The sequence below is a fragment of the Chelonoidis abingdonii genome, chromosome 6, assembly GCF_003597395.2.
Source record: "Chelonoidis abingdonii isolate Lonesome George chromosome 6, CheloAbing_2.0, whole genome shotgun sequence".
NCBI lineage: Eukaryota > Metazoa > Chordata > Testudines > Testudinidae > Chelonoidis > Chelonoidis abingdonii.
Window position 1 is genome coordinate 135,710,936 of NC_133774.1, and position 27,961 is coordinate 135,738,896.

A 27,961-nucleotide genomic window follows, 5' to 3' on the forward strand; every position below is an offset into this window, starting at 1 on the left:
TAAATGGATAAAAAGCTGGCTAACAGATAGGTCTCAATGTATCTGTGAATGGAGAATCATGACTGGATGGTGTTTTTCTGCTGGGGTCCCACAGATATCTATCTGTTCTTGGCCTGAAGCTATTTAATTTTTATATCGGTGACCTGGAAGAAAATACCAAAATCACCCATAAAGTTTGCAGATGACACAAATTAGGGACGTTATAAATAATGAAGAGGACAGATTATTATATTGCTACATGTACATGTGTATGGGAACAAAGAATATAGGCCATATTTACAGGATGAGGGACTCTGTTATGGGAACAGTGACTCTAAAAAGGATTGTGGTGGATATTCAGCTGAACTGAGCTCCCAGTGTGATGCTGTGGCCAAAAGAGCTAATGCAATCCTTGAATGCTTAAATAAGGGAATCTCAAGTACAAGTAGAGAATTTATTTTACCTCTGTCTTTGATAGTGATCCGACTGCTGCTGAAATACTGTATCCAGTTCTGGCTTCCACAATACAAGAAGGATGTTGATAAATTGAAGAGGGTTTGGAGAAGAGCCACAAGAGTGATTAAAGGATTAGAAAACGTGCCTTACAGTAATAGACTCAAGGAGCTCAATCTGTTTAGCTTAACAAAGAGAAGGTTAAGGGGTGACTTGATTACAGTCTAAGTATCTACATGGGGAATAAATATTTAATTATGGGCTCTGCAACCTAGCAGGGAAAGGAATAACACAGTCCAATGGCTGGAAGTTGAAACTAGAGAAATACAGACTTGGAATAAGGCATACATTTTTAATTGTGAAAGTAATTAGAACAATTTATCTAGGGTTGTAGTGGATTCTCCATCACTCACAATTTTTAAATCAAGATGGGATGTTTTTCTAAAAGATCTACTCTAGAATTATTTTTGGGAATTTCTGTGTGTTATAAAGGCTGGATGATCACAATGGTCTCTTCGGGCTTTGGAATCGATGAGACTAAAAACTAGAAAAATCTCCCTAGCACTGGGATATGTTGTGTCGTGGGAATAGGTTTCTAATGGAAATGGTAACATTTTTAAAACTAGTCTCAAAATAGTGCTAAAAAACTCCAGGGCACAATTCTGTCTTTAGGAGGAAGGCAGGGGAAGAGATGGAAGAGACACAATAGGTCATACAGCCTAATTGTTATGAATTTGCCAGTTCTGTGATTGTCTCCATTCTTCCTGCAAGCTTTCCCGTCCAAAGCTGCTGCTCAGTCTGCCACTGCCAAACCCTACCTAGCAATTCACTATGAATGGAACTGGCAAAGAGTGGGGAGCCCAGGCTCCCCACTAGCCCCCATGAAGAAACCTGACATCTTCCCCACTCTGACTTTGGCAGTCCAAGAGCTAGTCAGTTGACTTGGCTCAGTTAGAAAGGAGCTAGGCCTGCTACCAACTGGCAGTATGATGGTTCCTTCAGGAATGACAACAGCCACACAGAATTTACTACTAGCTAGGGGTTTAGTGAATGGGATATGGTCCTCTTCTGGCTGTACCCCATGCCACTTGGCCAGTGAAGATGTAATCTCCCTGTTTGCCTAGCCACCTCACAGTAAATATAAATTGGAACACCTAACCTTTTAGTTTGTCCCTCTCAGACTGTAGTAGCTGCTGTTGGTGTCTTGATCTGTTGTTGAGTAAAAACCCAAAGAAGTGTTGCCATTTGATGTCTTCTCTCTAGGAAAAATCTCAAATCTGCAGCTCCCAGCAACATACATATACCGTGCTACGTTAATTTTCCTTTGTCAGCAATTCAGGGAATGTCTCTGGGGTCTTGGGATCAACCCTATCCATTGTTATCCCTTTAGAGAAGTGCTACACCAGTAATGTGTTTGATAAGAAGAGAGAGAGGGGTGTGTGTGAAAGGGGAGGATGTTGGGAAGTATGGATTATTCCAGATCTGTGTCTGTGCATAGAACTTGGATTCATAGTGAGCAGACTGCAGAGTCCCGGTTTGAATTACATGACTTCTTGCAGGCCTCAATTCAAGTTTGCAGAAAAAGATTTGTGGGATAGCTACCTTTTTGCCGGATGCGATCTCAGTGGCACCTACGCTTGTGGCATGGCATTATGAGCTACGAGAGCTCAGTTGCTTTGCCTGTATTGTGGGAGCAATTGTTCTCCTGGTCAGTCCTTGGACCACAAGCCTTTAATGATATCTGAGAACTAAAGGTAGCTGTGAGAGAATCCCAGTTTCCAAAGAAAGTGGTAGGAGTGCTTCAAAAATGGAAGCCTTTCTTGAAGATATTCTAGCCTATGCTTTCAAGAGACACGGTTCTCTCTCTCAATGCAATTTGAACCTTTTTGAACCCACAAAACATAAGGGCCTTGCTTTTTTTTTTTGCCACAGCAGTGAATGGCAGGTGCAGCCACCAGCATTTGGAAAAAACTAATTTTTGGATTTGTTCCCACACATTTTTGAGGGGTGGGGTGGGGGGAAACCCAAGGATGTTGGAGACGTTGATACACAGGCAGCATGGTCTAATGGACAGGGACCTGGAGTAGGAGTCTAGAAACCAGGATTCTGTTGCTGGGCCTGCCACTGACCTGTTCTCTGTCCTTGGGCAAGTCACTTCCCCATCTCTGTCCCTCTGTCGCCATCTATTTAGAGTGCAACATCTTCATGGCGTGGACTATCTCTTACTTTGTGTTTTTTGGATAGGTCCTACCACAGTGGGGCGTCAATCTCTGAGGCCTGTAGGCTACTGTAGTACAAATATTTAGCAACAGGGTAGGGGAATATTTGTAGCTGTACAGACATTATTTGATAAATTCAACTCTCTCTTTCCATTCCTGTTGTATCCTCAACAGGGTAGGATTTTTGTGGTTATGTTCACTATTCCAAAATGTAGGCAAATATTTCAGCCTGTGAGCTAGTTGTGAACTGTTAACATGGATTGCATGGCTTGATCTTCAATGACTTGTACGTGATATATGACTAGTCCCAGAGTATTGTTTCTGCTCGTTGGTTGGAAGCTTTATAAATGAGATTTCAACATGTCCACATGAACACTTCCGGCATGAACCACTGAGTCAGTGAATTCACATGAATATGAAACTTTCACTTTCCACATTCTTGCAGACAATCCCAACCCCCCACACGTGTATGAATGCTTTCAGGAAATGAATGAAAAGAGATGCAAATATGTCTAAGCATATTTGTGGTTTTTATTCACACAAATATTCACCAATGATTTCTCAAGTCTTAGCCTATGTCTAGAGTGGACTCCTAAATATTTTAGAGTTTCACTTTTGATTATGCTTTACCTTTGGTATAGTGTTAAGGGCTAGGTTGGCATGTAAACAAAGAGGTCCCACAAAACAGATTGGTATTTACATCTGGGTCTCATACAGTTCACATAACCATCTTTGCAATGAAAGACCAGCAAATTGGCAGGCCTGAATAGGAAGTGGTGTTACTGAACATTGTGTCTGACTGGCAGTGCAATCAGTTAAGATCTGATTTGAAATGGATGCCCTTGATAATAACACAGAGAGGTCTGTTGTCATTTCCTATATAGGATCAACCATTGCTCCATTTTCCCTTGTACTTGTAATCATGCACCCAGAGCCTTAGCTGCTGTAAATAATCAGTCATCAGTCCAGTGGAGTGAGGCTGACTTCCACCAATTGAAGCTCTGGCACATGTGGTTTTTTAATTCTTTATTCCTCAGTTCTTAACATGATTTTTTTAGAAATGCAACCCCATCTTAAATCCTGAGAGAGCCTATGCATAATGCATGTTCTACAGCATAATGTCACAACAATATGTGCATTACAAACCATTGCCATCTCCTCATCTGTGGCCAGTGGAGGTGGAGAGTTTCAGTGCTGTGAAGTGCTATTCAGTCTGCCAAGTGGAGCTCTCAGGAAAGTGGTGAGGAAGAAAGTTTGGGGATTTGTTTTCCCGCGGGTGGAACATTATTTTATTTTCCAGCGAGTTGCATAACCATCAATAAAACCAATCTAAGTCATGCTCTTTTTGTGTTGGAATACAGTAGTGTAGTTTCTACAGCGCTTCCTGTTTACCGTTGCAGAACATTCTTTCTTGTTTAACTGCCTGACCTAAGGATTCTCCTCTTTGTTTTCAGAGCATCTCTCCTGAAGTTTTCAGGTACCCTGAATGGTACCATGATGTATTATGTACTGTATGTATCTCACTGGGCTTGAAACTTCTGTTGGGTGTTCTAGAGGGTTATGGGCGTTTGGTTTGGTTTTGTTAAATGAAGAACTGAAAGTGCCATCTTTGCCATCTGACTACTCTGATCACTGTGTGAGACTTTCCTTATCCGTTTGTACCTATCTATTCTGTCTGCATCTGGTGTGCCCTGAAGACCGAAGACCTGAAGACTGAAGAATAGACTAGAAGAGTGTGCCAAGATAAACTACCCAAGACTGCTGCAGGTATTGTAAGTTGTATGAGACCATGCTGAGAGGGAAGGACTGAGAATGAGAGGAGTGGCCATCTTGGTAATACTAAATGGGTGTTACACATGCACATCCTGCAGAGAATTTGTCTTATTTCTGTCTTGGTGAAGGAGCTTGCTAATACTTTTGGCAGCTGAGAGTGCTTTTTTTCCTCTTCCATTGTTGAAGAATGTTACAGTAACCCCAGGCAGCTAATAGCACTGTGCCAACTGCAGCTGTTGTTTCACATGGAGAATTAATATTACAGCAGCTGAAAACGAGAAGGATAACCAGCACCTTGTGACCAGGGCCATGGACCAAGGATGAGTGTTCATGGGCCACTGGTGGTCTGCAGAATGACAGCTGGGAAGGTCTGTTCTGTGGTGGTCTATTTCTTATTTGCATTTTTAAACTTATAATGGTGTAAAGAAAGAGACTTTCAGGCCAAAGCCTAAGAAAATGTTGCTTCTATTCTCTTGGCACTTTGCTGCGTGGCTCTTATCAGACTTGTCTTCATCACTTTTAATAATTACATGTGAAAATAAAATGCAAATGCAAATCTAGCATTTTCCCCCACCGCACCCCGTAGAGTAGTGGAAGGCAGCACTTTTCTTGGATTGATCTGAATGTCTTGGGACATATATCATCTGGGCATTTTTTTTTTCTTTTGGATAAGTTCCCATTGTTGATTAAGCACATTCATGAGAGCTTTCCAAAGAATCCTCTGAGATTCTTTGGAAAGCATTCCCATCAATGCATTTTAGGGGAGGAAAAGTGAAAATCTGTTCTTGTGTTCACCTTGCCTTAAAGAAAGCATTCTCACAGGACAGATTTTCTTCCTTTTTCCTTAAAAAATAAACAACCTCAATTTTAATTTATATATATGTATAATCTGAAGATTAACCGGAACTCCTAAAATGAAGACAACTGAAATATCTACAGGGCATCTCTCAGATGGGCAGTCCTATTGACTTATTTTCTTCCTTTCTCTTCCCACCCCCCTAGAGAAGACATGCCTATCTATTGTGAATAGGAGATGTGGGCAAAGTCTGAAATTGATGATGGTCCAAGGTGGCTAAATAGAATTAATGAGCCATTTGTAAATTATTAGCATCTGTTTGTCTAATTCACTTGTAATGTAGAAAGATCACCTATGGGTGAAAAATGTAAGAACAGGGAATCCAGAGTATTGTTACTTTACTGGGATCTGTCTTTCAGTTGTGTTAAAATCCTGAGATCAAGAAGTTTCAGTGCAAGTGAGATAGATAAAATGTATATCTAGAAATATTTATAGAATTAATTTTTATATTTATTACTAATTTGCATATTTATTGTTAATGGAGTATGGTTTGGGTATCTGATCACTAGCTTCATAATGTTTTACCAGCTTCTATCCAGCATCCTGATCATACAAACAAAATTAACCCACTATATTCTCACAGTAGGAAAAAATTTAAGATGATAGTGAGTCAGCTTTAATCTTGAAATTGATTCTCTTTGCTTAATTTTAGGTCCAAAAAATTAATATTCTAATTCATTTACAGTCTCTTTATTTTTCCTGTTTTTGTATCATGGGTTTCTACTCCTGCTGTGCTTCTGTAGTATCTACAAACTTTTAGTGATTCTGTCTTTTTGTAAGGATGCCGTCAGTAATAATCTCTTATTACCTCCCTTAGCTATGGGCCTCATTTACAAAGAAAGTCTTAGTTATTTTTTCCTTTTTATGGCCCATTTCCTTTTTGGATAGTTCTTTGAAGAAAGAAAAAGAAATTGGATCTCAGTGACTGACCCTCAAAGAGCTTATTTAAGGCAGAAAGGAATAAACTGGGACAGAACTCCTCCATTAGAGCTCTGGCGTCTTACCTTTTTTGATATAACTCAGTTTAAAAATGTTTCTCTTCTTAACTTGATTGTGCTTGGAGTAGTTAAGGGAGGAGGACAGGTAGCCTCTATTGGAGCGTAGTGATTTGACAGATGAGAAGTTGATGGAGATGATTTATTCTGGAGACTGTTCTGAACAATCACCTATGTAATGGAATGCACACTTCTTTTGCTGAAGACACCCTTTTTATGGGGCAGGGCAAGGCAATGCTGCTTTTACTTACTTTAGTGTGTCCAATGCCTCTCTAGTCAAAAGATTTGCTGGCTGGAGATGTTCCAATAACCTCAGCCAATTAGCTAGTATTGTGAGCTATTACTAGCAATGCTGTAATTTTTAATTTTTAATTTTTTTTATTTTTTTTTTTAAGTACAGAACAGAGTTCTGTTTAGTTTTGTCTAGACAACATATGGTGCCTGTGTGTTTTACAAATTGCAAACGTTGAACCAAAACTTATTGCCCTTTTAAAAACACTTTACGCTTAGTCTTCCTACACCAGCTTGCAGAAACTGGTGCTGATTCACTCCTTTCAGTAAGTGGAGGCAGAAGGAAAAAACTGAGCTGAATGAGGCAGCAAGATTCTCACGGAGTATGAGGGTCTGATGTCATCAGAACTTAATTTTTCCAATCTCCAAGAGGTGAAAGCAGCCCCTTTCATTCTAATGCAGATTTTCTTCTCTTGAAGAGTTGAAACTTCTAGTAGGCAGAGAGTAGGGGCCACAAAGATGTTGTCTTTAGAGTTGGTGGAATGTTCCAGTTATAATTGGCATCCACCTCATGATACTGGGGTCATGAGGTGGACCTGTTGCTTTTCACAAAGCCTTTCCTCAAGAGGCAGAGCTTTCTCTTGGACACCAGCAGGGGTTCCTGTTCATGCTTGTTCAATCTAGTCAATGGCACTGGTGGTGAGTAGAGTCAAGAGTGCGACTTGATGGCTGTTGATAACCTCCATCCCCAAAGAGACAAAGGAACGGCCCCCCAGCTAGATGCAGCAAAAGTGGTCTTGAGAGGGCTTTTGTGTAACCCAATGTTAATACTAGTCCAGGTAAGTGCTAATGGCAGTTTGTCAAATACTCTTTTGAAGTGCACTGGGAAATAAATTGGCTGAACTGTTTTCTCTGATCCTGCCTGAGGCTATGAGGAAGAGATCCTTGCTGGTATTTTGCCAGAACTCAATGGGCAAATGATATTGCGTCCTGTGTTTCATTATAAACTGGTCAGCAGTATGTTGCATCGACTTGAGAAAACTTGTTGACCAGTTGGCAGAAGATTCCACTCTTTGTCCAAGGCATGTGGCATTTCAGGAAACTTTAGGATACCAGGAAATAAGCATTGCATTAAAGTAGTAGTGAGAGGAATACTTCCTAAGATTGTGGTGAAGAGTAGAGAAATTGCTGTTTCTACCTGAGAACTTGAAGCCTAAACAAAATAGACATCTTTAGAGACGTTCTGTTCCCTAGGGAAACTGCAGCCACTGACAGCACTCGTAGGCCTTATACGTATGATATGGGCTCTGAATCTTAGTGAGATAACACTACATAGCATATAAGTTGCCCTTTACTTGTCTTTGTCAACCAGGTTCCAATTTAATTGGACTTATTGGTGCCTTGGAACATGGCTGGTGGTTGGCAATGCTTTGGTTTTATCACTTGCAATTTGGAAAGTTACAGGGTTACAAGCTTGCTAGTAACTACCCTTTCTCATTCTCCTTGGAAGGCTTCTAGACAGGTCAGCTCTTTTGAAATAGGAGTAATAAGATGATAAATCTTTATAGGCATCTAGAGCTTTTGGAATGCTGATTAAGAAAACCACACCCTCCACTCTAGAGGCCTCACTTAATTGAGTTCATGGGGAAGACACTTAGTTCAGTTCATGCTCATGAAGAAAGGAGTCTGTAGAATGAAGCCTTGATGCTCTCCATGGAAAAAGTGCATTATATCCACATCTTTCTGGAGGATCATATTCTTTTCATTCTCAAGGTGGCAGATGGAACACTTCTCCAGCAGAACTCCTGTTTGTCAAGCCTTTGAGAGGCATATCTTTTCATTATTCTGTGTTCTTCCTTGTTGAGGATTTTTGTAAGCATCAGGACCAGATCCGAGCTCTGCTTTTTGGCCTGGAATCAGTATACTGGCTGACCTTGGGGAAATGGAACCTCCTGTTTTATGACCATCACAAAGTTTCAGATCCCTGGGCCCATAAAATAATGTAGTATTTCAGGGATCTTTATTTATCTCGCAAATACATGACCTGGGCCTAGCTGTGTCATCAGTTTGAAGAGTAAAATCTACATAAAGCATGTGACCTGAGTAAATCGAGCTTCTTGGATACTAAACTCAGACTTTCCTAATGCACACACATCTTGTCAATCATGCATCCTAAGCAGTCAGACCTTTATAACTGTGACTGGGACAAATAGTCAGATGGCTGGGTTAGGAAGTATCTGTGTCTGTCTATTGTAGGGATCACTAGGAGCAGAGGAGTAACTGGAGATGAGTGTACACTTCTGCTGTGTGATGTTTCTGCCCTTCCTGATTCTTTGGACTGTTTTGCAGAGAGCATTATCCTTCCAGCTATAGCCAGTTCACCACAGAGGGAATCTGATTATATAACCTGGTAGTGCTGACTTGGGTCCACTGTTGACTTTCTTGGCAAGACAGCCAACTTTAATGAGGTTCTGCCATGCTGAAAAGTCTTGTAATCCATTGTGTAATGAGCTGCTAGAGGAAACTATTTGCAGGGCACAACAAGTGGTTTTATTGGTTCTACAAAACCCGGCTTTATGCTGCTGTGTTCCTGAGCACTGTCTCCAGGCACCTTATGTATTAACTATATATACACAAGAGTGTGTGCTCTTGTAACAGTTTGCATGGTGCAAATTGGCATTTATGGTGATCCTCCAACTTGCTATTAATAAAGATCTTTCAGTTGTTTTCTGCAGTGTGAGAAGTACACTCAGGAGGCTGGTGCAAAAAGCCAGGTCAGTTTAGTTGTTTGGCTCTGATACCAGAGTGTTCACAGGAGGGCCAATGAACCCGCCTCTTGCAAGAGAATGTCTGTTGTTGAGAAGTCAGTGGGGTGCCACTGAGGTAGTCAGTTTTCCTTGAGCATTGAGCATGTGAATAGGACAACTGGCCTCATTTGCCCTCTAGATTTTCTCCATTGTCCCGTTCCTGTCATGGCCCGTTCCTCTTGGGCTTTTACAAAATGTATTAGCTTAATGTTTCCTTTGGAAAATGGTTTTGTCTAATAGCATCTTCCTCTGAAAGGCACTTACTAGAATTTCAGACCTGCTTAATAGAGTTATTTCCCTGGAGGGTTTTCTCCAGGAAGAGGATTCAGTACATTTATTTATTCACCTGCTGGGAAGAGGAAGCAAACCTTTCTGTCTGGGCTTGTATAGGAGAACTAAAGGAACCTGCTAGGAAATTACCTTTTCCCCTTCTGAGTAAAGCAGTTGTTGGATCTTCTTGCAATATATGCTCAAGGAAGTATAATAACAATAATAAAATAATAATTAGAGGTATACCAATCTCCTAGAACTGGAAGGGACCTTGAAAGGTCATGAAGTCCAGACTGCTGCCTTCACTAGCAGGACTAAGTACTGATTTTGCCCTAGATCCCTAAGTGGCCTCCTCAAGGATTGAACTCACAAGCCTGGGTTTAGCAGGCCAATGCTCAAACCACTGAACTATCCCTCCCCCCTACATATTGATTCCAGGGAATTTCCTTTTACCTAGAGAGAGAATCTTCTCCAACCCGCACTCCCTTCTCCCCAACTACAGTTATCCTGTAACACAGGTAAGGAACTACCTACATTTTTAGGGAAGAAAAAGTGCATTATATCCACATCTTTCTGGAGGATCATATTCTTCTCATTCACCTTTCCAGACATAGGTGCTGGAACTACGGGCATGGGGGGTGCTGCTGCATCTCCTGGCTTCAAGTGGTTTCCATTGTGTGAAGGATTTACAGTTTGGTTCAATGGCTCTCAGCACACCTACTATGTAAATTGTTCCAGCACCCCTGTCGCCAGACCCTTTTTGGTATTGTAAGAGTAACTATCTTCCCCTAGGCATTCTTCTGAGGGTCTTCTTTTATCCTTTGAATTACATGGCAGCGATGACTGAGATTGCAACTTTTTGGGGGTCAAACAGGCCTCAGCATCTAATTTTGGGAGACTTGTAAACAATGTTTCTGTATCTGATCTTGTTATGATGAAGTCTGGTTGCCCAAAGCCTGAGTTTTCCCTTGGTTTCTGGCAACTGGACTTCAGTAAGCTGAGAGATGTGTCCAGAACCAAACTTTGTATCTTTTAATAAACTCCCTCAATTTGTTTTTGTTTTTTTTTTTAATTAAGATGTGGCAGCATATCTGCATTCTGCCTTTAATTTTACAATTTTGAAATATCCTCCAGGAATTCAGACAGCAACTTCAACTGTTTTTAAGGGCGAAGTCATTCTTCTCATTCATACGTTTGGAATCCTAGGCAAAAAATCCATTGAATTATTGTCATGAAAACTGCTGGTATTAGGGCAGTTCGAACTAGTAAAACCATCTTGTGTTCTCATGGAATTCAAGTAACCTATGTCTAAACACACCTCTACCCACTCGTCCCCCCCCCCGGTTTCTTTCCAAGTAACACTTTGGTTCATAATTATTTTAGATCATTTTGGGCTTTGTCCTCAATGCCAAATTAAAGTGTGTTGACCACGGGATAACTAAGAGATGCATTAGCTGTCCCACTGTAAAACCCAAGTGGTGACAAGGCAGTGTTTGTTTTGACTGCAGGGTAGCTAGGCAAAGTGAACTGTAGGTGTAGGCATGTTGTGGACCTTGCCTGGGTACCCTGCAGTAGAAACAACAGTGGATTGTCTCCACTAGGGTTTTAAACTGGGATAGTTAACAAGTGTCAGTTATCCTGCTGCAGCTGAAACCCATTCTTCTTGCAGTGAAGACATAGCCTTGGAGAACAAGTTGAGCCAGCAACACTTTATCTGTTGCTCTGACATGTTGGCAGTAGTGGTTTCTGTATGTGTGAATGTCAAGGTCTCAAGAAGAAAACACCCTTTTCTGAGAATTTAAGTTCTTGTCACTGAAAGGTGTAAGTACTTATGTCCCAACTCCTAACACTGTTGTTGTGAAGTTTCCCTCTGTCTCATCAAAATACAGTTCTCACATACGATTTTTTTCCTTTTAAGGATAGAAGGTTTTACAAGCTGTCTAGTAGCTTGAAAACTCTCTTGTTAGCATTGCACTGACCTAATGTTATAAATGATTTGCATGTGATATGGACTCACACAGTGTAAAGGGCCAAATTAAGCATGAGTATAAGTGGATGCAACTCCACTGACATGAAAGAAGATGCAACTCAATTGACCAGAATAGAATTTAGCTGTGTGTCTTTCTCTGCCTGTGTGTGTTCATGCTCACATGCATTTCTTGCTCCTTGTGGAGCTTCATAGTGCCTGGTTTTTATAACAATGCAGTCAACCAGAATTTCAGCATATACTAGGTAGATTTCATTTTGTGAAACCTGGCTTGAGGCTCATGCCATATCCAAAATATTGGCTAAAATGTATATCCAGACACTAGCAGAGGTGTTTAGGTCTCTTATTGCTGCTGTTCAAATTGTGGTTTTATTATTTATTGTTCCTGGGGTATAGCGCATCTCTGATCACAGTAGTTTCTTTTCCTGAAACCTTTGTTTTGTGACACTTTTCTATCTCTCTGAGTTTCTTGATTATTCATGCTATCTTATGTTATGCCTTTTCAATATGGGTAAACTGAGATCACATAGGAAGCTGGATAAGTGCTTAATGGCCAAAATGTGGTGATGCTGCATGTATGACCATCATACACAGTCAACTTGAATTGAGTTTGACTGATGGATGCAGCTATTTTTTATACATTTTATTTTCAAAACGTAATGCAGAAGACTTAACCATGGGGTTAAGATACAGGAAGTTTGACTGTATAGTCTATATCCATGTACTGAAGGCAGACTTTAACTTTAGAGTCTACATTATATCCAAACTGGAATCCTGAATTAGCTAATGAACTGAGCTACTGCAACCTATGTAACACCATCAAACCCCACAAAAATGAAAAAGATAAGGGAAGAAAACAGATTTTATTTTTCATTCCTAATACAAAATGGAAGAAAAAAAAATTCCAACAAAGCTCCTGAGAGGATTGAGGTTGCTGCTAAAGAAGCCAAGTTAGGTTGTCTTTGAAAGAAACCACTGACTTAAGTGAGATTGCACGGATATAACTGAGGGCACAAATTTGGTTTCTCATTTCCTCATTGTTTCTATTCTGTGAAGAATATAAATGACAAGACACACCCTTTTTATAGCACCCTTCAGGCTTACATTTCTCAAATGTCAGCTTTTCCATTGCTATAAAGTCCCATAGTTTTATTCAATGGGTCATTTAATCTTGGTGTCTTGAATGGTTAAATATAGATAGTGTTTTAAAAAAATCAACTTAAGAAAAGAAGATCAGAAGTCACACATGCATGGGCTAAATAAAGCATTTCACTAGTAATCTAATCTATAGTAGGAGACAGTTCTGCAGCTGTAAAATACTGGCATCTTTTAAAATGTTGATTTCTGTGTCAGGAAAAAACGTATACCCTATGGTGTTACTCGTGAGATTTCAAGTTCTATTTCTTGAAGATTTTGTAATGTCTATAATTAGGTGCTGGTGAATCACATTGCTGTAGTGTTTCATAGTTTATTTCTGGGAGGTTAAGCTCCAACAGACCAAAAGAAAAAAAAAGACCAATGCTGAGGCCTCCTACACTTTGTCAGAGGAGAAGTTTGCTCAAACGCATGACTCCAATCTCTATTAAAACCCTTTGTTCATGCCGATCTGTTTTGGCCAAGTAAAATGAGTCTCCAAGGAAATTTCGTCAAGTTGTATCAGGTTTAGCAGCAGTGTGTCTGTAATAAACTGGGCAACCCTAGGGTGGCTCTGTATCAACTTCACTTTGGCAATAAATGAAATTTAAAATGAACAAAATGAAAACTGTGTTTGCCTTCTGTTTGCTTGGTCTAAAGAAGCTTCTGGTCTTCCGAATGTTGGAAAACTCAGAAAATTGGAGTACTCATTTTCAAATGTGGTGATACTAAAATTGAGCTGGATGGATGTTCTGTATGTGCTCAGCATGACCTTTTCAGTTGTGGTTGTCCATGTAGGTATTCTTAACTTGTAGAAGCACTGTTGACTCCATCTCAAAACAGAACAGATGGGTAGTCAACCCTAGAAGCTCCGTTTTGAGGTCACAATACTTTAGGCTTCACAATTATTTTGTTTTTTGAAGCACCAAAACCACACACATAAAAAAAAAAAAAATTAGTCCCTCAAAACTATTTGTACCGAAGTTCAGTTGTTGCTAAGCTCTAGGAGAAGAAAGGTAGAGAGAATGGGAGACTTCAGCCTGAAGCTTTAAAACTACAAAAACTTGGAAATCTGTTTGCTCAAGTTTTTTTTTCCAGTTGGAAAATCAGAGTGACTCTTTTTTCATATGAAACAGCCATATAATTTAAGAAAAGGTTGCACTCTATGTAGACCAAACAAATTTAGACAAACTTAGATAGTGGTGTATTTAATTTCAGTTTTTCCCTAGTTGCCTGAGGAGAGTAGCTTGACATTAATATGGGTATTTTAGAAGCTATGATATCGTAGTTAGCATGGTCACAAGGCATGGGTTGGAATATTTTAGAGGTCTTGCTTGACATATGGATTCCTTGAATGGTTTGTTATTTGGGGGCTTTTTGTTTTTGGTTTGTTTGTTTGTTTAACCCTTTTTGCTTTGGTAGTTCAGAAGCTTCCTGTTCTGCTTTTGATTTTGCTGATTTGGTAACAAAAATAAATAAATCTTGCTGTGACAATATCTGAAAAAACCCCCAACAGTGTGTCCGTTTACTAAAAAATCGGAATGTTGAAGGCAGTGTTGGTATGTGAACCTACAGAAAGTGTTGCCTTTGCTGCCTCATGATGGACAATTGTGCAAATCTTGCTTTGTCTCCTTTATTTGGTGCATGTCTTGACAGACGATCAACATGTGCACTGAAAATGTGCTCTTTTTTGCTTTCTGATAGATGGGTCTCTCTTGGTTCCGTATCCCTTGCAGACAAGAAAAAAATAAGAAATGCATCACATTTCAGTTTCTTTGGATAGTTTAGCCCAAACTACAAGTTTCTGGGTTTTTTTCTTCACACAGTGCTTGAATTTTAAAGATAAATGTGTACATAGTAAGGCAAACTGCCTCACAAAATAAGTTTCATTGTGATTTCAGTACATGCCTTGGTGAAAATATCAGATTGAAGGCCATTCAGCTGTACCTGAAGATGTTTGTTCCTTTCATCTGCTGTGAGATTAACCTCTTCTATGACTCAGTGCTGCTTTTGTGGGAGAGGCCCTAGTAACATTAAAGCTAGAACCCATTAGAAAGGCTCTTGCGTCATTTTATAAAAAGATCTGTAGCTTTTACTGATCTCATAACCTTTTATTTGCTTTGTAGCAGAACAAGACGACTGCTGGTTTGAGTTTGTCTAGACAACAGCTAGCATCCTTGAGAATAACTTCAGAAAGTGCCAGAATATTAAAGAATTGTAACTTTATATAATATAGATGCTCTAACTGCATTGCTGAAGCCGTTGCGTTTATCTTGTTCAGAAGCTCAATTTTTCTTCCTTCAGGTCTTTTTTTGGAAAATTGGTCTAAAAGTTCCCAAAAGACACACAGTAGCAAGACTTTTGTTATGTTCTTTCTAAAGTGACCGAAGTTTTAAGGAAAGAGGTTTTTGTTTTTCCTCTCTTCCACACAATGGAGCTTTCAGAGAACCTCTTTTAAAAGGAATAGCTACAGCCTTTGTGTTGAAGGGTGTGTCTGTTGGCAGTTTGCTGAAGCAGACAGGCTGGCTGGTGATTAACAAAGGTCATTAGACTTTGGAATCTAGCAAGCAGAGTCAGATGGTATGTCTTCTGTGCATAAAAGAACGACTCTCAAGAGGCTGAGGCATTCTGGAAGGTTCCTTCCCCCCATACCCCTCCCCCTCTTTAAGAGGGCATGCTGTGTGCTGCTTCAGTCTGCAGGACAGTTTGGACAAGTGTCTTGCTTCAGTAATACTTTTGTGCTGGAACTAATTAACACATTTATCATTCATGGGATAAAAGAACCTTCAGAGATCTTTGCAAATGATCAGTTAGGGAGAAAAGGTGCTGTTTCTGACAGTGCATGGAAACAGCTAATTCTCTGTTGAAAAAGGCAAATCGTAAGAAGGCAAGCAGTGTTCTTATGATGATGCTTTTTCTAGCATGAACCTAGCAAAAAAAAAAAATTAAATCATGTGCTCTTGAGATGAAGTTCAGATAAGTGAGGCCATGTTGTGCACAAGCTAGAGGCTGAGAGCTTCTGAGTGCATGAGTTGTCTGAGCTAAAATGGCTGCTCCTAAAGCTCAGAGGACTAGGGCAGCTTAGTGAGTCTTAAAGCTTCAGTGACGCAGGAGCTCATATCTCTTGAAAGTGTGATAAACACATTCAGCAGAGCTGTGGCTTGTTTGGCTGAGATGAAAGGACTAAGCTTTGGGGGATGGGCAGTGAAAACTGGATGATCTGCTTTTCTGTGAAGTGCTCTAAATGCAGGAGTCGTCTGCTCCATGGAAAAAAAATTGTTTTCAGGTCTAATGGACTGTGCTAAAGAAGACGTGGGGTGGGGCTTCCCTCACTGCTGTAATTTGATCCAGAGCAGAGATAGCAACCTCTTCCACACAATTTGGTCTGGTACTTGCACAAAAAAACTGGAGTATCCTGATTATTGTGTCTTTGCTAGCTGGAAAGAAGCTGGTGCAGTGTTCCTTTTCTTTATGGGGGACTAAGGAGAAAAAGGACAAAATGCAGTGTGCATAGTAGTGTAGGTAAACATCTGGAGTGTCTGTGTACTCAGTCTGTCAAGAATTTGACTTGACAGAAGTTTATTTTAGCAGGCTATCAGGAGGACATTCTTGTATGTAAAATCCTGTTGCAATGCCTTCTTTTATTGCATTGACATAATATTATTGGACTTTGATCTTGCTGTAGAAGTAATTTTATATTCTACAATAAATGAATGGAATTTTCATCATAAAATATTTTAGCTGCCTTTCCCTCTATCAGACCTCTGGAAGTCCTAGGTTAATGTAGCCCAGTGGAGCATGTGGGAAACTTAAAGAAATAATTCATTCATTAAGATAATAAGTTGCTACTGTGCCCAAGAAACATATGAGGTAGGAGGACCTCTGTCTCTGGCTTTTTTTCCTCTCTTTCTTCTACAGCAGTCCATAAATTTTGAGCACAGAGACAAATTCTCCTCCAAAATTATGTCTCACTGGATTAACTGGTCATGTACTGAACTACAGTACTTGACTTTACCAAGATCAGTGTGTCATGTTGTATATCAAATTAGGGTTTGTGGAAGAATCCTAGGAAGCCATGAAACTTTGAGGAGTGGTCTTTTTTATTCTTATTTCCATTGTGCTGTTGCAGTGTTTTTATTAAATGAAAGCAGAAATCCCTTCCTCTACCATCCACCACCCCATCAAAATCCTGATCCCAGAGACAGGGTATAACTCTGGGCATAGTTATGGGAATTTCAGCCAAGAATGTAGCTATCTTCTATGTTTGGTGGAATTGTTTAGGGGTTGTGCAATAATCTGTCAAAAGGCAACGTATCCAGATCTCTCCTTGCCATAATGTCTCTTTTTTCCATCAACGTCAAAACTGACTAGATGTTTAAACTAATTGAAAATGCAAGTTTCCAGTGGAGGCTTTTTAATCTTTGGCAGTGAAGTAGTCAGTAGTTGTCGAACCTGCAGGAAGGTCAGTGCTGGTCGAAAAGAGGCACAAATGCTGTTTTCTAATAGTAAACGTCAGTGCATGAATGGCCGGAAGTAATGGAGCTGCTCAAATCACGTGTACTTCCCACGTCTTTATTTGAGGCAGAGCGTCAATGTAGCAATAAGCCCATAGAGGAAGAACCTGAGTAAGGGAAAAGGCAAGAAGGCGTGGTCTACTGAATCAACATCCATTGGTCAGAAGGCTTGAATATTTGTAGAGCCCAGCTCAGCAACTCGTGAGCCATTTAGGTAGGACTTTCTGTTAATTTGAATTTCCTTGATACCTTTCAACATATTGAGTAAAAGTTGAGTTCCTGCTTCTGTAATGTTAGCTTTTCTGGAGGTTACTAAAACTTATTGCTGACAAGTTTGGTTTTATTTATTAGTCACAGTTCACTGAATGGTGTTTCTGTGACAAGTGCTTCTCCCACATTCCTTTTCTTTCAGAATTTCCTGATGTAAAAGTATTATCCAGGACCATGGAGGTGCTGCAGTGCGATGGCTGCGATTTTCGAGCTCCATCCTATGAAGACCTTAAAGCTCACATTCAAGATGTTCACACTGCATTTTTGCAGCCAACAGATGTTTCTGAGGAAAGTCCTAGCCAGCCAAGGTCTGGCTCCATGAATGCTAGCAACCAGACAGAGGTCGAATTTTCTTCTGTAAAGGATGAATTTGCAATTGCAGATGAAATTGCAGGTAAACATAAACCCTTCTTTCTTGTTGCCTGTCTTTACTTTGTAATTTTCATTAATTTTCTTGTAATGACAGCAAAGTGAGCATTGTCTAATTACTGCCATATCGGTTCTGATTACTGTTTTGTATGTAACCACTGAAATGGGGAGAATTTTAGAAGTGTTTTTTGTGTGTGAACTTCTGAAACCAATGTGTTTATTTAAAAAAAAAATTATTTTAGAAGTAATACATATTCCATGTTATGTCCCACTTATCAGAGTTTTGCAATATGTGCAGTAGAGAATCATAAATAAGATAGTCCAATGCATTGCATGTATTTGAATACTGATGTACCCAATGGGATGTGATTTTTGTTGAATATTGTATTATATCGTTGAGTGGTAGGTGGGGAAGAAATTGTATGTATTTATTTCTTGTGGTTTTTTTTTCTTTCTTTTAGGGCAAAATGCAGCTCAGATGGGGACTGGAAGTTATTATAGCCATAGCCAGAGTTTTTATAGCCAGCACATGGCTCCAAATCCTAAACCAACAAACAAATTTTTCCAGTGCAAATTCTGTGTGCGTTACTTCAGATCCAAAAACCTTCTCATAGAACATACCCGAAAAGTGCATGGCACACAAGCTGGAGGGAGCTCGGTGGGGGCGCCTGCTGCTGGATCCTTAAATTACAACATCATGATGCATGAAGGGTTTGGCAAAGTTTTCTCTTGCCAGTTCTGCACCTATAAATCGCCAAGGCGTGCAAGGATTATTAAGCACCAGAAAATGTATCACAAAAATAATCTAAAGGAGAGTTCAACTCCCCCTGCCACTGCAGCTGCCATATCTGAAACTGCATCTGTATCCGTGCCAGTACAGGAATCCTGCAAGGAGTTACCTGCTGAAGTAGTAGAGCGTAGCATCTTGGAATCCATGGTCAAGCCTTTAACAAAGTCCAGGGGCAATTTTTGCTGCGAATGGTGTAGCTATCAGACCCCTCGAAGGGAACGCTGGTGTGACCACATGATGAAGAAGCATCGCAGCATGGTAAAAATACTGTCAAGCCTGAGGCAGCAACAGGATGGAACCGGGTTGCCTGATGTGCAGAACAAGAGTGCGCCGAACTCCGCCCCAAACTCCAACTATATCTCTATGAATGCTACAGGACGTGAGATGCCGAATGCTAATATCTCAAACTTCAGAGGTTCTATGAGTAACTCCCTTATCAGACCCAATTCTTCTACATCTTCAAAGTTTTCTTCTGTGTCTTATCCTCAAATGAAGCCTAAGTCACCTCATAACTCTGGTATGGTTAATTTGTCTGACAGATCCCGCTATGGAATAGCTGACATGACAAATTCTTCTGCTGACCTGGAAACTAATAGTATGCTAAATGACTCTAGCTCTGATGAAGAGCTAAATGAAATAGACAGTGAGAACGGCTTGAACTCCATGGATCACCAGACCTCAGGAATGTCTGCAGAGCAGCTGATGGGATCTGATGGTAACAAATTATTGGAAACAAAGGGGATACCCTTTAGAAGATACATGAACAGATTCCAGTGTCCTTTTTGCCCTTTCCTCACTATGCACCGCCGAAGCATCTCCCGCCATATTGAGAACATCCACTTGTCTGGGAAGACGGCTGTATACAAGTGCGATGAATGTCCTTTCACTTGTAAGAGTTCATTAAAACTTGGAGCTCATAAACAATGTCATACAGGTACAACATCAGATTGGGACGCTGTGAATTCCCAGAGTGAAAGCATAGCCTCCTCTCTGAATGAAAGCACCGTGTCTTATGAAAGTGGAAATATAAATGGCAGGAAGTCAGGCGGAATGATGGAATCCGTGCAGCAGCAACAGCAGCAGTCACCTCAACCCCACTCGCAGCACCCTTATAAATGCACGCTGTGCAACTACTCCACAACTACTTTGAAAGGTCTCCGAGTTCATCAACAACACAAGCATTCTTTTTGTGATAACTTGCCAAAATATGAGGGACCGTCATCCAATGCTCCACAAGAGAGTGAGGTGGATGCCCATGCTGCCTCCAGCACTGTGAAGAAAAGTCAGACCTCAATTCTTGGGTTATCATCTAAAAATAACTTTGTAGCTAAGGCCTCTCGAAAACTGACAAATGACTTTCCCCTAGATCTATCACCCGTGAAGAAGCGAACTAGAATTGATGAAATAGCTAGCAACTTACAGAGCAAAATCAACCAAAACAAGCAACAAGAAGATGCAGTGATTAATGTAGAGGATGACGAAGAGGAGGAGGAAGACAATGAAGTGGAGATAGAAGTAGAATTGGACAAGGAAGAAGAACAAACAGAGCCATTGATGGAGGTGTCTAGTTCCTATGCACCCCAGCAAATGTGGGGAAGAGATACTAATGATTCTCAGAAGGAGACTAATTTCAGGAACATGCCGCATGATTATAATTCCACCAATGGGGCAGAAATTGAGCTAACTTTATCTGAAGATGAGGAAGATTATTACTGCTCTTCTGTCAACATGAAGGATCATCAAGGGCCTAATGCATCTCTTTTGGGCAGCCAGTCGAGTATGTATGGATCTGATCAAAACAGTGAAAATGCAGAGTTTAATGATTCCGGACGGCTTTATTATTGCAAACACTGTGACTTTAGTAACAAATCTGCCAGGAGTGTTAGCACCCACTACCAACGGATGCACCCTTACATTAAGTTCAGCTTTAGGTATATCTTAGACCCTAACGATCACAGTGCTGTGTACAGATGCCTTGAATGTTACATTGACTACACCAACTTTGAAGACCTGCAGCAGCATTATGGTGAGCATCATCCTGAAGCTATGAATGTACTCAACTTTGATCATTCCGATCTGATCTACCGCTGCCGCTTTTGCTCTTACACTAGCCCGAATGTTAGAAGCTTGATGCCACACTACCAAAGAATGCACCCAACTGTTAAAATTAACAATGCAATGATATTTTCAAGCTATGTGGTTGAGCAGCAAGAAGGGTTAAATGCAGAGTCGCAAACACTGAGAGAGATCTTGAATTCTGCTCCCAAGACCATGGCAACTTCGACCCCAGTGGCCCACGGGGCTGGCGTGCCTGCTACATTTAACAAAAATGCTTCAAAGGGATTTAGTCCAGAATGTGAAAATCAGAAAGAGCCTTCAGTTAATAGCGTTGTGGTGTATGACTGTGATGTGTGTTCGTTTGCAAGCCCTAACATGCATTCTGTTCTGGTGCATTATCAGAAAAAACACCCTGAAGAAAAGGCTTCATATTTCAGGATTCAGAAGACCATGCGGGTGGTGTCTGTAGACAGGGGTTCTGCCTTGGCTCAACTGTCCTTTGAGCTGGGAACTCCCATCTCCCCAAAACTGTCCAACATGGCTTCGCAGCCACCACCTCCCCCTCCACCACCACCAGACCTCACCACTGAACTCTACTACTGCAAGCACTGTTCATATAGCAACCGCTCAGTGGTGGGAGTGCTCGTCCACTATCAGAAAAGGCATCCAGAAATAAAGGTCACTGCGAAATACATTAGGCAGACGCCCCCCACAGCAGCAATGATGAGGGGTGGTGAAATGCCACCTGGCATTCAGAGGCCATCAGCCTCTATGCAGCTGAACAGGGGCAGCTCTGAGAGCTCTGTGGCTCCCCTTGAGAATGAAATGTTCTTCTGTCAGCATTGTGATTATGGAAATCGGACTGTTAAAGGCGTGCTCATTCATTATCAAAAGAAGCATCGTGACTTCAAAGCCAATGCAGATGTGATCAGACAGCACACGGCCACAATTAGGAGCCTTTGTGATCGTGGCCAGAAAAAATTGTCCAGCAGCATGCCTGCGCCCACTTCCAATGCAGAGCGGGACAAGGCTAAACTAAGAGCTCTCAAATGCCGTCAGTGTTCCTATACATCACCTTATTTTTATGCACTGAGGAAGCATATTAAGAAAGACCATCCAAGTCTGAAGGCCACAGTTACATCCATTTTACGATGGGCATTTCTGGATGGCTTAATAGAAGCTGGTTATCACTGTGAATGGTGTATTTATTCACATACAGAGCCTAGTGGTTTGCTCGTGCATTACCAAAGGAGACACCCTGAGCATTATGTTGATTATACATACATGGCCACTAAACTCTGGGCAGGTCCAGATCCTTCCCCTCCAGCCCTAGTGATGCCATCAGAGGCAAAAACCTATAAATGCAGAGATTGCATTTTTGAAGCATCTTCCATTTGGGATATTACAAATCACTATCAGGCTTTTCATCCTTGGGCCATGAATGGGGATGAATCTGTGTTGCTGGATATCATCAAGGAGAAAGATGCTGCTGAGAGAGCTGGGACCCAGTCCGATGAAGTCGGGACTAGAGTTAATTCTGAAGACCAGATAACCACATCACAGATGGAACAGGATGTCGATTGTGCAGAAGATTCCAGCCTTCCCCAGGAAAAAAATGTCCAGCTGGCCTCTGCAAACCCTGCGATATCCTCCACGCCATATCAGTGCACGGTGTGCCAGTCTGAATACAATAACTTGCACGGGCTCCTGACTCATTATGGCAAAAAACATCCTGGCATGAAAGTTAAAGCAGCAGATTTCGCACAGGACATAGACATTAACCCAGGAGCCGTGTACAAATGCAGGCATTGCCCATACATTAATACACGGATCCACGGTGTCCTTACACACTACCAGAAACGGCATCCGTCAATAAAGGTCACTGCTGAGGATTTTGTGCATGACGTGGAGCAGTCTAATGACATGGCCCAGAATGATGTGGAAGAAACGAGTAGGATTTTCAAGCAAGGGTATGGTGCTTACAGATGCAAATTATGCCCTTATACCCATGGCACTTTGGAAAAGCTTAAAATTCATTATGAAAAATACCACAACCAACCTGAATTTGACGTGTTTGCGCAGTCACCGTCGAAGGTGTCTGCGTCCATGGAGCCGGGGGGTACCCCCGAAATAAAGGCTTCTCCGGAAATTGCTGCTGAGGACATCAGAGAAGTCACCGTGCCAGCTTCTCATTTCTCCAGCTCTCATCTCGTGTCTCACACGGTGTTCCGCTGCCAGCTGTGCAAATATTTCTGCTCCACCCGGAAGGGGATAGCCAGGCACTACCGCATCAAACACAACAATGTCCGGGCACAGCCCGAAGGCAAAAACAACCTCTTCAAATGCGCTTTGTGTTCCTACACAAACCCCATCCGCAAAGGGCTTGCAGCACACTACCAGAAACGGCATGACATTGACGCTTATTACACTCATTGCCTGGCAGCCTCCAGGACGGTAAGTGACAAGCCCAGCAAAGTGATCATTCCGTCGCCTCCCAAAGACACCTCTCCTCAATTGAGTGAGGAGCTGAGGAGGGCAGTAGAAAAGAAAAAGTGCTCGCTTTGTTCCTTCCAGTCCTTTAGCAAAAAAGGCATCGTATCCCACTACATGAAGCGTCACCCTGGCGTTTTCCCTAAGAAGCAGCATGCGAGCAAGCTGGGGGGCTACTTTACAGCTGTGTATGCTGACGAGCATGAAAAGCAGACTCTAGGAGAGGAGAGAAATGATTTTGAAAAGCCTGAGTTGGAGAATGAGGCTCAGGAAATTGAGTGGCTTCCTTTCAGGTGCATAAAATGTTTCAAACTATCCTTCAGCACGGCCGAGCTGCTGTGTATGCATTACACTGACCACCACAGCAAGGATTTGAAGAGAGACTTTACCATACTGGGATGTGGCACCCGCTCTCAGAGCTCTGCCTACCAGTGCAAGCACTGTGATAGTAAACTGCATAGCATGGCAGAACTGACCTCACACTTGAACAGTCACAATGAGGAATTCCAGAAGCGTGCCAAACGTCAAGAGAGGAGGAAACAGCTTTTGAGCAAGCAGAAATATGCAGATGGTGCTTTTGCAGATTTCAAACAAGAGAGGGTAAGAGTGTGTGTGTGTTCTCTCAACACTCTCCTCCCCGGCAGCTTATTATTAGTATACACATGCATGTGCTCTTTGGCAGCCAAACAGCTGCAGGCAAGCAAGTGACTTAGTGTGCCGAAGAGTTCTGTAAATCAATGAAATGTTCTAGCTCGATTACATTCCCCCCCCCCCCCCCCCCCCCACTTCTGTATCACTTTCTAGAGCTTCCTAGGGGATTTCTGTTTCCTCCTCTCCTCTTGTGAGTAGCCTCCTTATCTGGCACTTAATAATGTGACTTTCTATTAGAAGGCCCCTGGCCTCTGTCTCTTTTCCAATCCTTCCCCGCCCCCTCCAGTCATCACCCTTATAATAACACCAATTTTCTTCTCAGGAATAGCTTACTCAATAAGGCTCGATGTCAGCATGATGGGGGTAATATAGCTGACAAGGAGCCTCAACCAAAGCCTATTAATATCAATGGGTGTCTATCTAGTGACTTCAGGCTTTGGATCAGGTCCCATATGAACTTTGCACCAAATGTTGTTCTGTTTCACTGATGTAAATCTGAAGTAACTATTTATCATTGCAAAGGAGTGACTCATAGTTTATATCGGAGTCACTCAGTGGCATAATTTGGCCTTGTAATTAAGAATTAATAATACTCTGTCACTAGGCAGAAATTCAGAGTTCATACTATGCAAATATTTTACCTGCATATTTTAAAGGCATTAACGAGGGGTAATTGAAACTTGAGAGGAGATTTTGCAAAGCAGCCTAAGGGATTTAAACACATATTATCCATCTCTGTTAATGGATGTGTATGTATCATACAATCATACAATATCAGGGTCAGAAGGGACCTCAGGAGGTATCTAGTCCAACCTCCTGCTCAAAACAGGACCAATCCCCAACTAAATCATCCCAGCCAGGGCTTTGTCAAGCCTGATCTTAAAAACCTCTAAGGAAGGAAATTCCACCTCCTCTCTAGGGAACCCATTCCAGTGCTTCACCGCTCTCCTAGTGAAATAGTGTTTCCTAATATCCAACCTAAACCTCCCCCACTGCAACTTGAGACCATTACTCCTTGTTCTGGGTCATCTGCTACCGCTAGAGAACGTCTAGTTCATCTCGTTGAACCCCCCCTTCAGAGGGTAGCTGAAGGCTGCTATCAAATCCCCCTCACTCTCTTTCATTGCAGTACTAATCCAGTTCCCCTCAGCTCTCCTCAAAAGTCATGTGCCCAGACCTCTCTACATTTTTGTGCATCCTGCTGGACACTTCCCGTTTTCCCACATCCTTCATGTATTTGGGGGACGCAATAACGGACACAGTACTCCAGATGAGGCGTCACCAGTGTTGAATAGAGGGGAATGATCACATCCCTTGATCTGCTGGCAATGCCCCTACTTATACAGCCCAAAATGCCGTTAGCCTTCTTGGCAACAAGGCTAAGTCGTTTAGGCTGCTTTGCAAAATCTGTACCTCTGTTCTTAAAGTGCCAAGGGAGTGGGCTTTTTCTTTTCTATTTGGACAAACAAAAATGGATTGCCTAATTTGTTTTTTATTTTAAAATCCATGCTGTTGCAGGGTACATTTGTAATCTCTCTCTCTCTTTTGGTTTAAGTTAGTTCTGGAAGCAAATTTCAGTGTATATGTTGATTATACTGATGTGTTCCAACAGACATTCGGTCACTTGGAAGATGTATCAAAATTTAAGGAGAGGAAAGTTGTTGGATACAAATGTAAATTTTGCGTGGAAGTTCATCCCACCCTTCGAGCCATCTGTAATCACCTTCGCAAGCATGTTCAGTATGGGAATGTCTCTTCTGTGACAGCTACCGTAAAGGTGAGAATTATAAGAACTGGCTATGTGTTTGTTTGAGATTAAGGCCTGATCAAAAAGCTCACTGAAGCCGATGTGTAGACTCTCTCATTAAATTCAAGTTTGATTAGGTACTGATTTACCTAGTCATCATCCAAATCGAATGGACGGTCTTCTTTGTTGTCTCTGAATTATTTTAATGCTAAATTTTTCAGATGTTAGTTACAACTTTCTTCTACCTATGATTCGGGACATGAAGACTATTTTTTGCCACTGAGTATATCCGATTTATCTTGCATAAAGGAATTTGTCTTGTCCATGGTAGAAAGCGTAGGCCTCTGAGCAGGATGCTCTTGTCCAGCTATTCTGGGCTACTTTTCTACTGTCTTTGCCTCTGAAGGCAAAATTTTCAGAAGAGGAAACCTGAAGTGTGTACACACAAATGTACATGAACTTGTGTGTTACATGCTTGCATGCATAATTACAGTGACAAGCAAACTCAGTATTTGTGTCTGTAAACAGCCATTCAGATGGCTAACTAGTCATTTATCTGAGCCATTGGCCCAACTAAAGAGGCTGATTGTAAATGTACTTTATTTTTCATGTGCAAATGGACTTTTGTTTCTAGGAAATTTGGTGTGCAGGGGAGGACTGGGGGTTACTTCCTCACAGCAGGTTCTTCAGGATATCAACTGGGGAGTGTGCATGCAATCATGCAGCAGGAGCTGTGAACACATTCCTTTTGCTGCAGTGAGAATTCAGAGTGGTTTGAGTAGCAGAGCTGACCCCACAATCCCCTGTTTCATAACCCCTACTGCATACTACAATAGGGCAACTAAATCCAGAAAGGTCTGAAGTGCTCTACCTAAGAGGGCTTTTATTATTTTGTTGTCCTTTCAGTGTCCTCCCCCTTTGCTTACGTGATGCTACAAAAGAGATTGTTCCTTTTCTCCTACCCAACTATCCTTTCCAAGAGTAGCCTACAGGATCACTGCCATCTTTTTGAGCAAAAGGAAATTACTTAAGTAGTTGAGTAAGAAAGCTGAAAACCAAGGTCAAATGAATGTGGTGCCACACTCTCTACCAATTTTAAGCTGTTGATCACAACAAAATATGTGCCATGATGAATAATAATAAGGGAGGGGAACAAGAAACAGGTAACGGTTTTTGAAGAGGAGTAGTGTTTTCTTAGCGTGCCTGTTGTTTTTCTCTTGTGAATTTAGTGCTGGTGGAAAGGGTTTGCTCAAGTGCTTGGAACGGGAGGTCTGGGTTAGTCCAGAGGCAAGGACAATGCAAGTTTCCTCTATACCACCCTCCTATGTGTCTCTAAGCTGTTTTGGGGGCTCCACCTCCAGGTCTTAGATGATTGTTAGCTCAGTTTCTACTCCATTTCCATGGCTTTTATGCTGACATTGACAATATTACTTAGGGCGAGTTGTGAGAGTTAGTCTTTTTTTAGAATAGATTTGAAAGTATGGGACCTTTTCCTGAAGAAAGCCATTGATGACATGGGAACGGTGCAGGGATATCTTTAGAACATGGATGTAGTGGGATTCCAGGAGACATTCTGAAAAGGGAATCTTAGAGGTAAAGTTAACACACGGGGAAGACCCAAGGCAGAAGGGAGAGAGAATTGATGGCTTTGGGGGGGTATGTGTTTTTTAGCAGGAAGCGGAAGATTCTTCAAACACAACTTTGGAGGGTTTTGAGGGAGCAAAAGACCATGGCATGGTGGAATTTACAGAAGCTGAATCTGGAGCATCCTTGGAAGATGAAACCAGGCCTGGGGGCTACCACTGCAGCCAGTGTGACCGGGTTTTGATGTCTATGCAGGGTCTGCGATCTCATGAGAGAAGTCATTTGGCTCTGGCCATGTTTACCCGTGAAGACAAGTACAGCTGCCAGTATTGCTCCTTTGTCTCTGCTTTCAGACACAAGTAAGTTTTTGCAATAGAAGTACAGACCAGTGATACTGCTTTCATGTGTGCTGACATTAAAGGGGGCACTGTACACTTGAAAACTGGACACTTTTACTGTTTAACTACTTTTCCCCTCTTTTTGCTAGTTTTCAGGTATTCACATTCTTCTGAGTCCCCTTACCAGTGTCTCTGATTCTTTTCATATTTTTTTAAAAAATGTTCAGTCTCCTTTTTTCTTTGGGGGAAGAACACACACAAACAAAAGCGGCCAACTTCCTACACAGAGGAAACAATGAAACTGACCCTTCACAGTGCTGTCAAATTCATGAAATAAACAGGAAAGAAAAGAGGGAAATATTCATAAATAAGGAACCTAGGTGTTACCTGAAGCAATAGTTTTCAAATAGCAGTGTGATTATTATTATTATTTTTTTTTTTTGGTG

At 41.4% G+C, this 27,961-nt stretch overlaps 1 protein-coding gene across 12 annotated transcripts in view; it reads left to right on the top strand.

Moving 5' to 3' along the window:
• Positions 1 to 27,961, top strand: part of ZNF462 (zinc finger protein 462) — a 113,507-nt gene that overhangs the window by 32,734 nt on the left and 52,812 nt on the right. For 9 of the 12 annotated variants that reach the window (XM_075067441.1, XM_075067440.1, XM_032784026.2 and 6 more), the window contains 4 exons: positions 17,631 to 17,882; positions 18,319 to 23,795; positions 25,459 to 25,623; positions 27,265 to 27,536. In XM_075067441.1, coding sequence (XP_074923542.1) covers positions 17,663 to 17,882; positions 18,319 to 23,795; positions 25,459 to 25,623; positions 27,265 to 27,536 — 6,134 coding nt within the window. In that variant the 5' untranslated portion in view covers positions 17,631 to 17,662. Of the gene's footprint in view, positions 1 to 17,630; positions 17,883 to 18,318; positions 23,796 to 25,458; positions 25,624 to 27,264; positions 27,537 to 27,961 lie in introns of those variants that run through there. The other 3 variants (XM_032784022.2, XM_075067442.1, XM_032784020.2) reach the window with 2 other exon arrangements.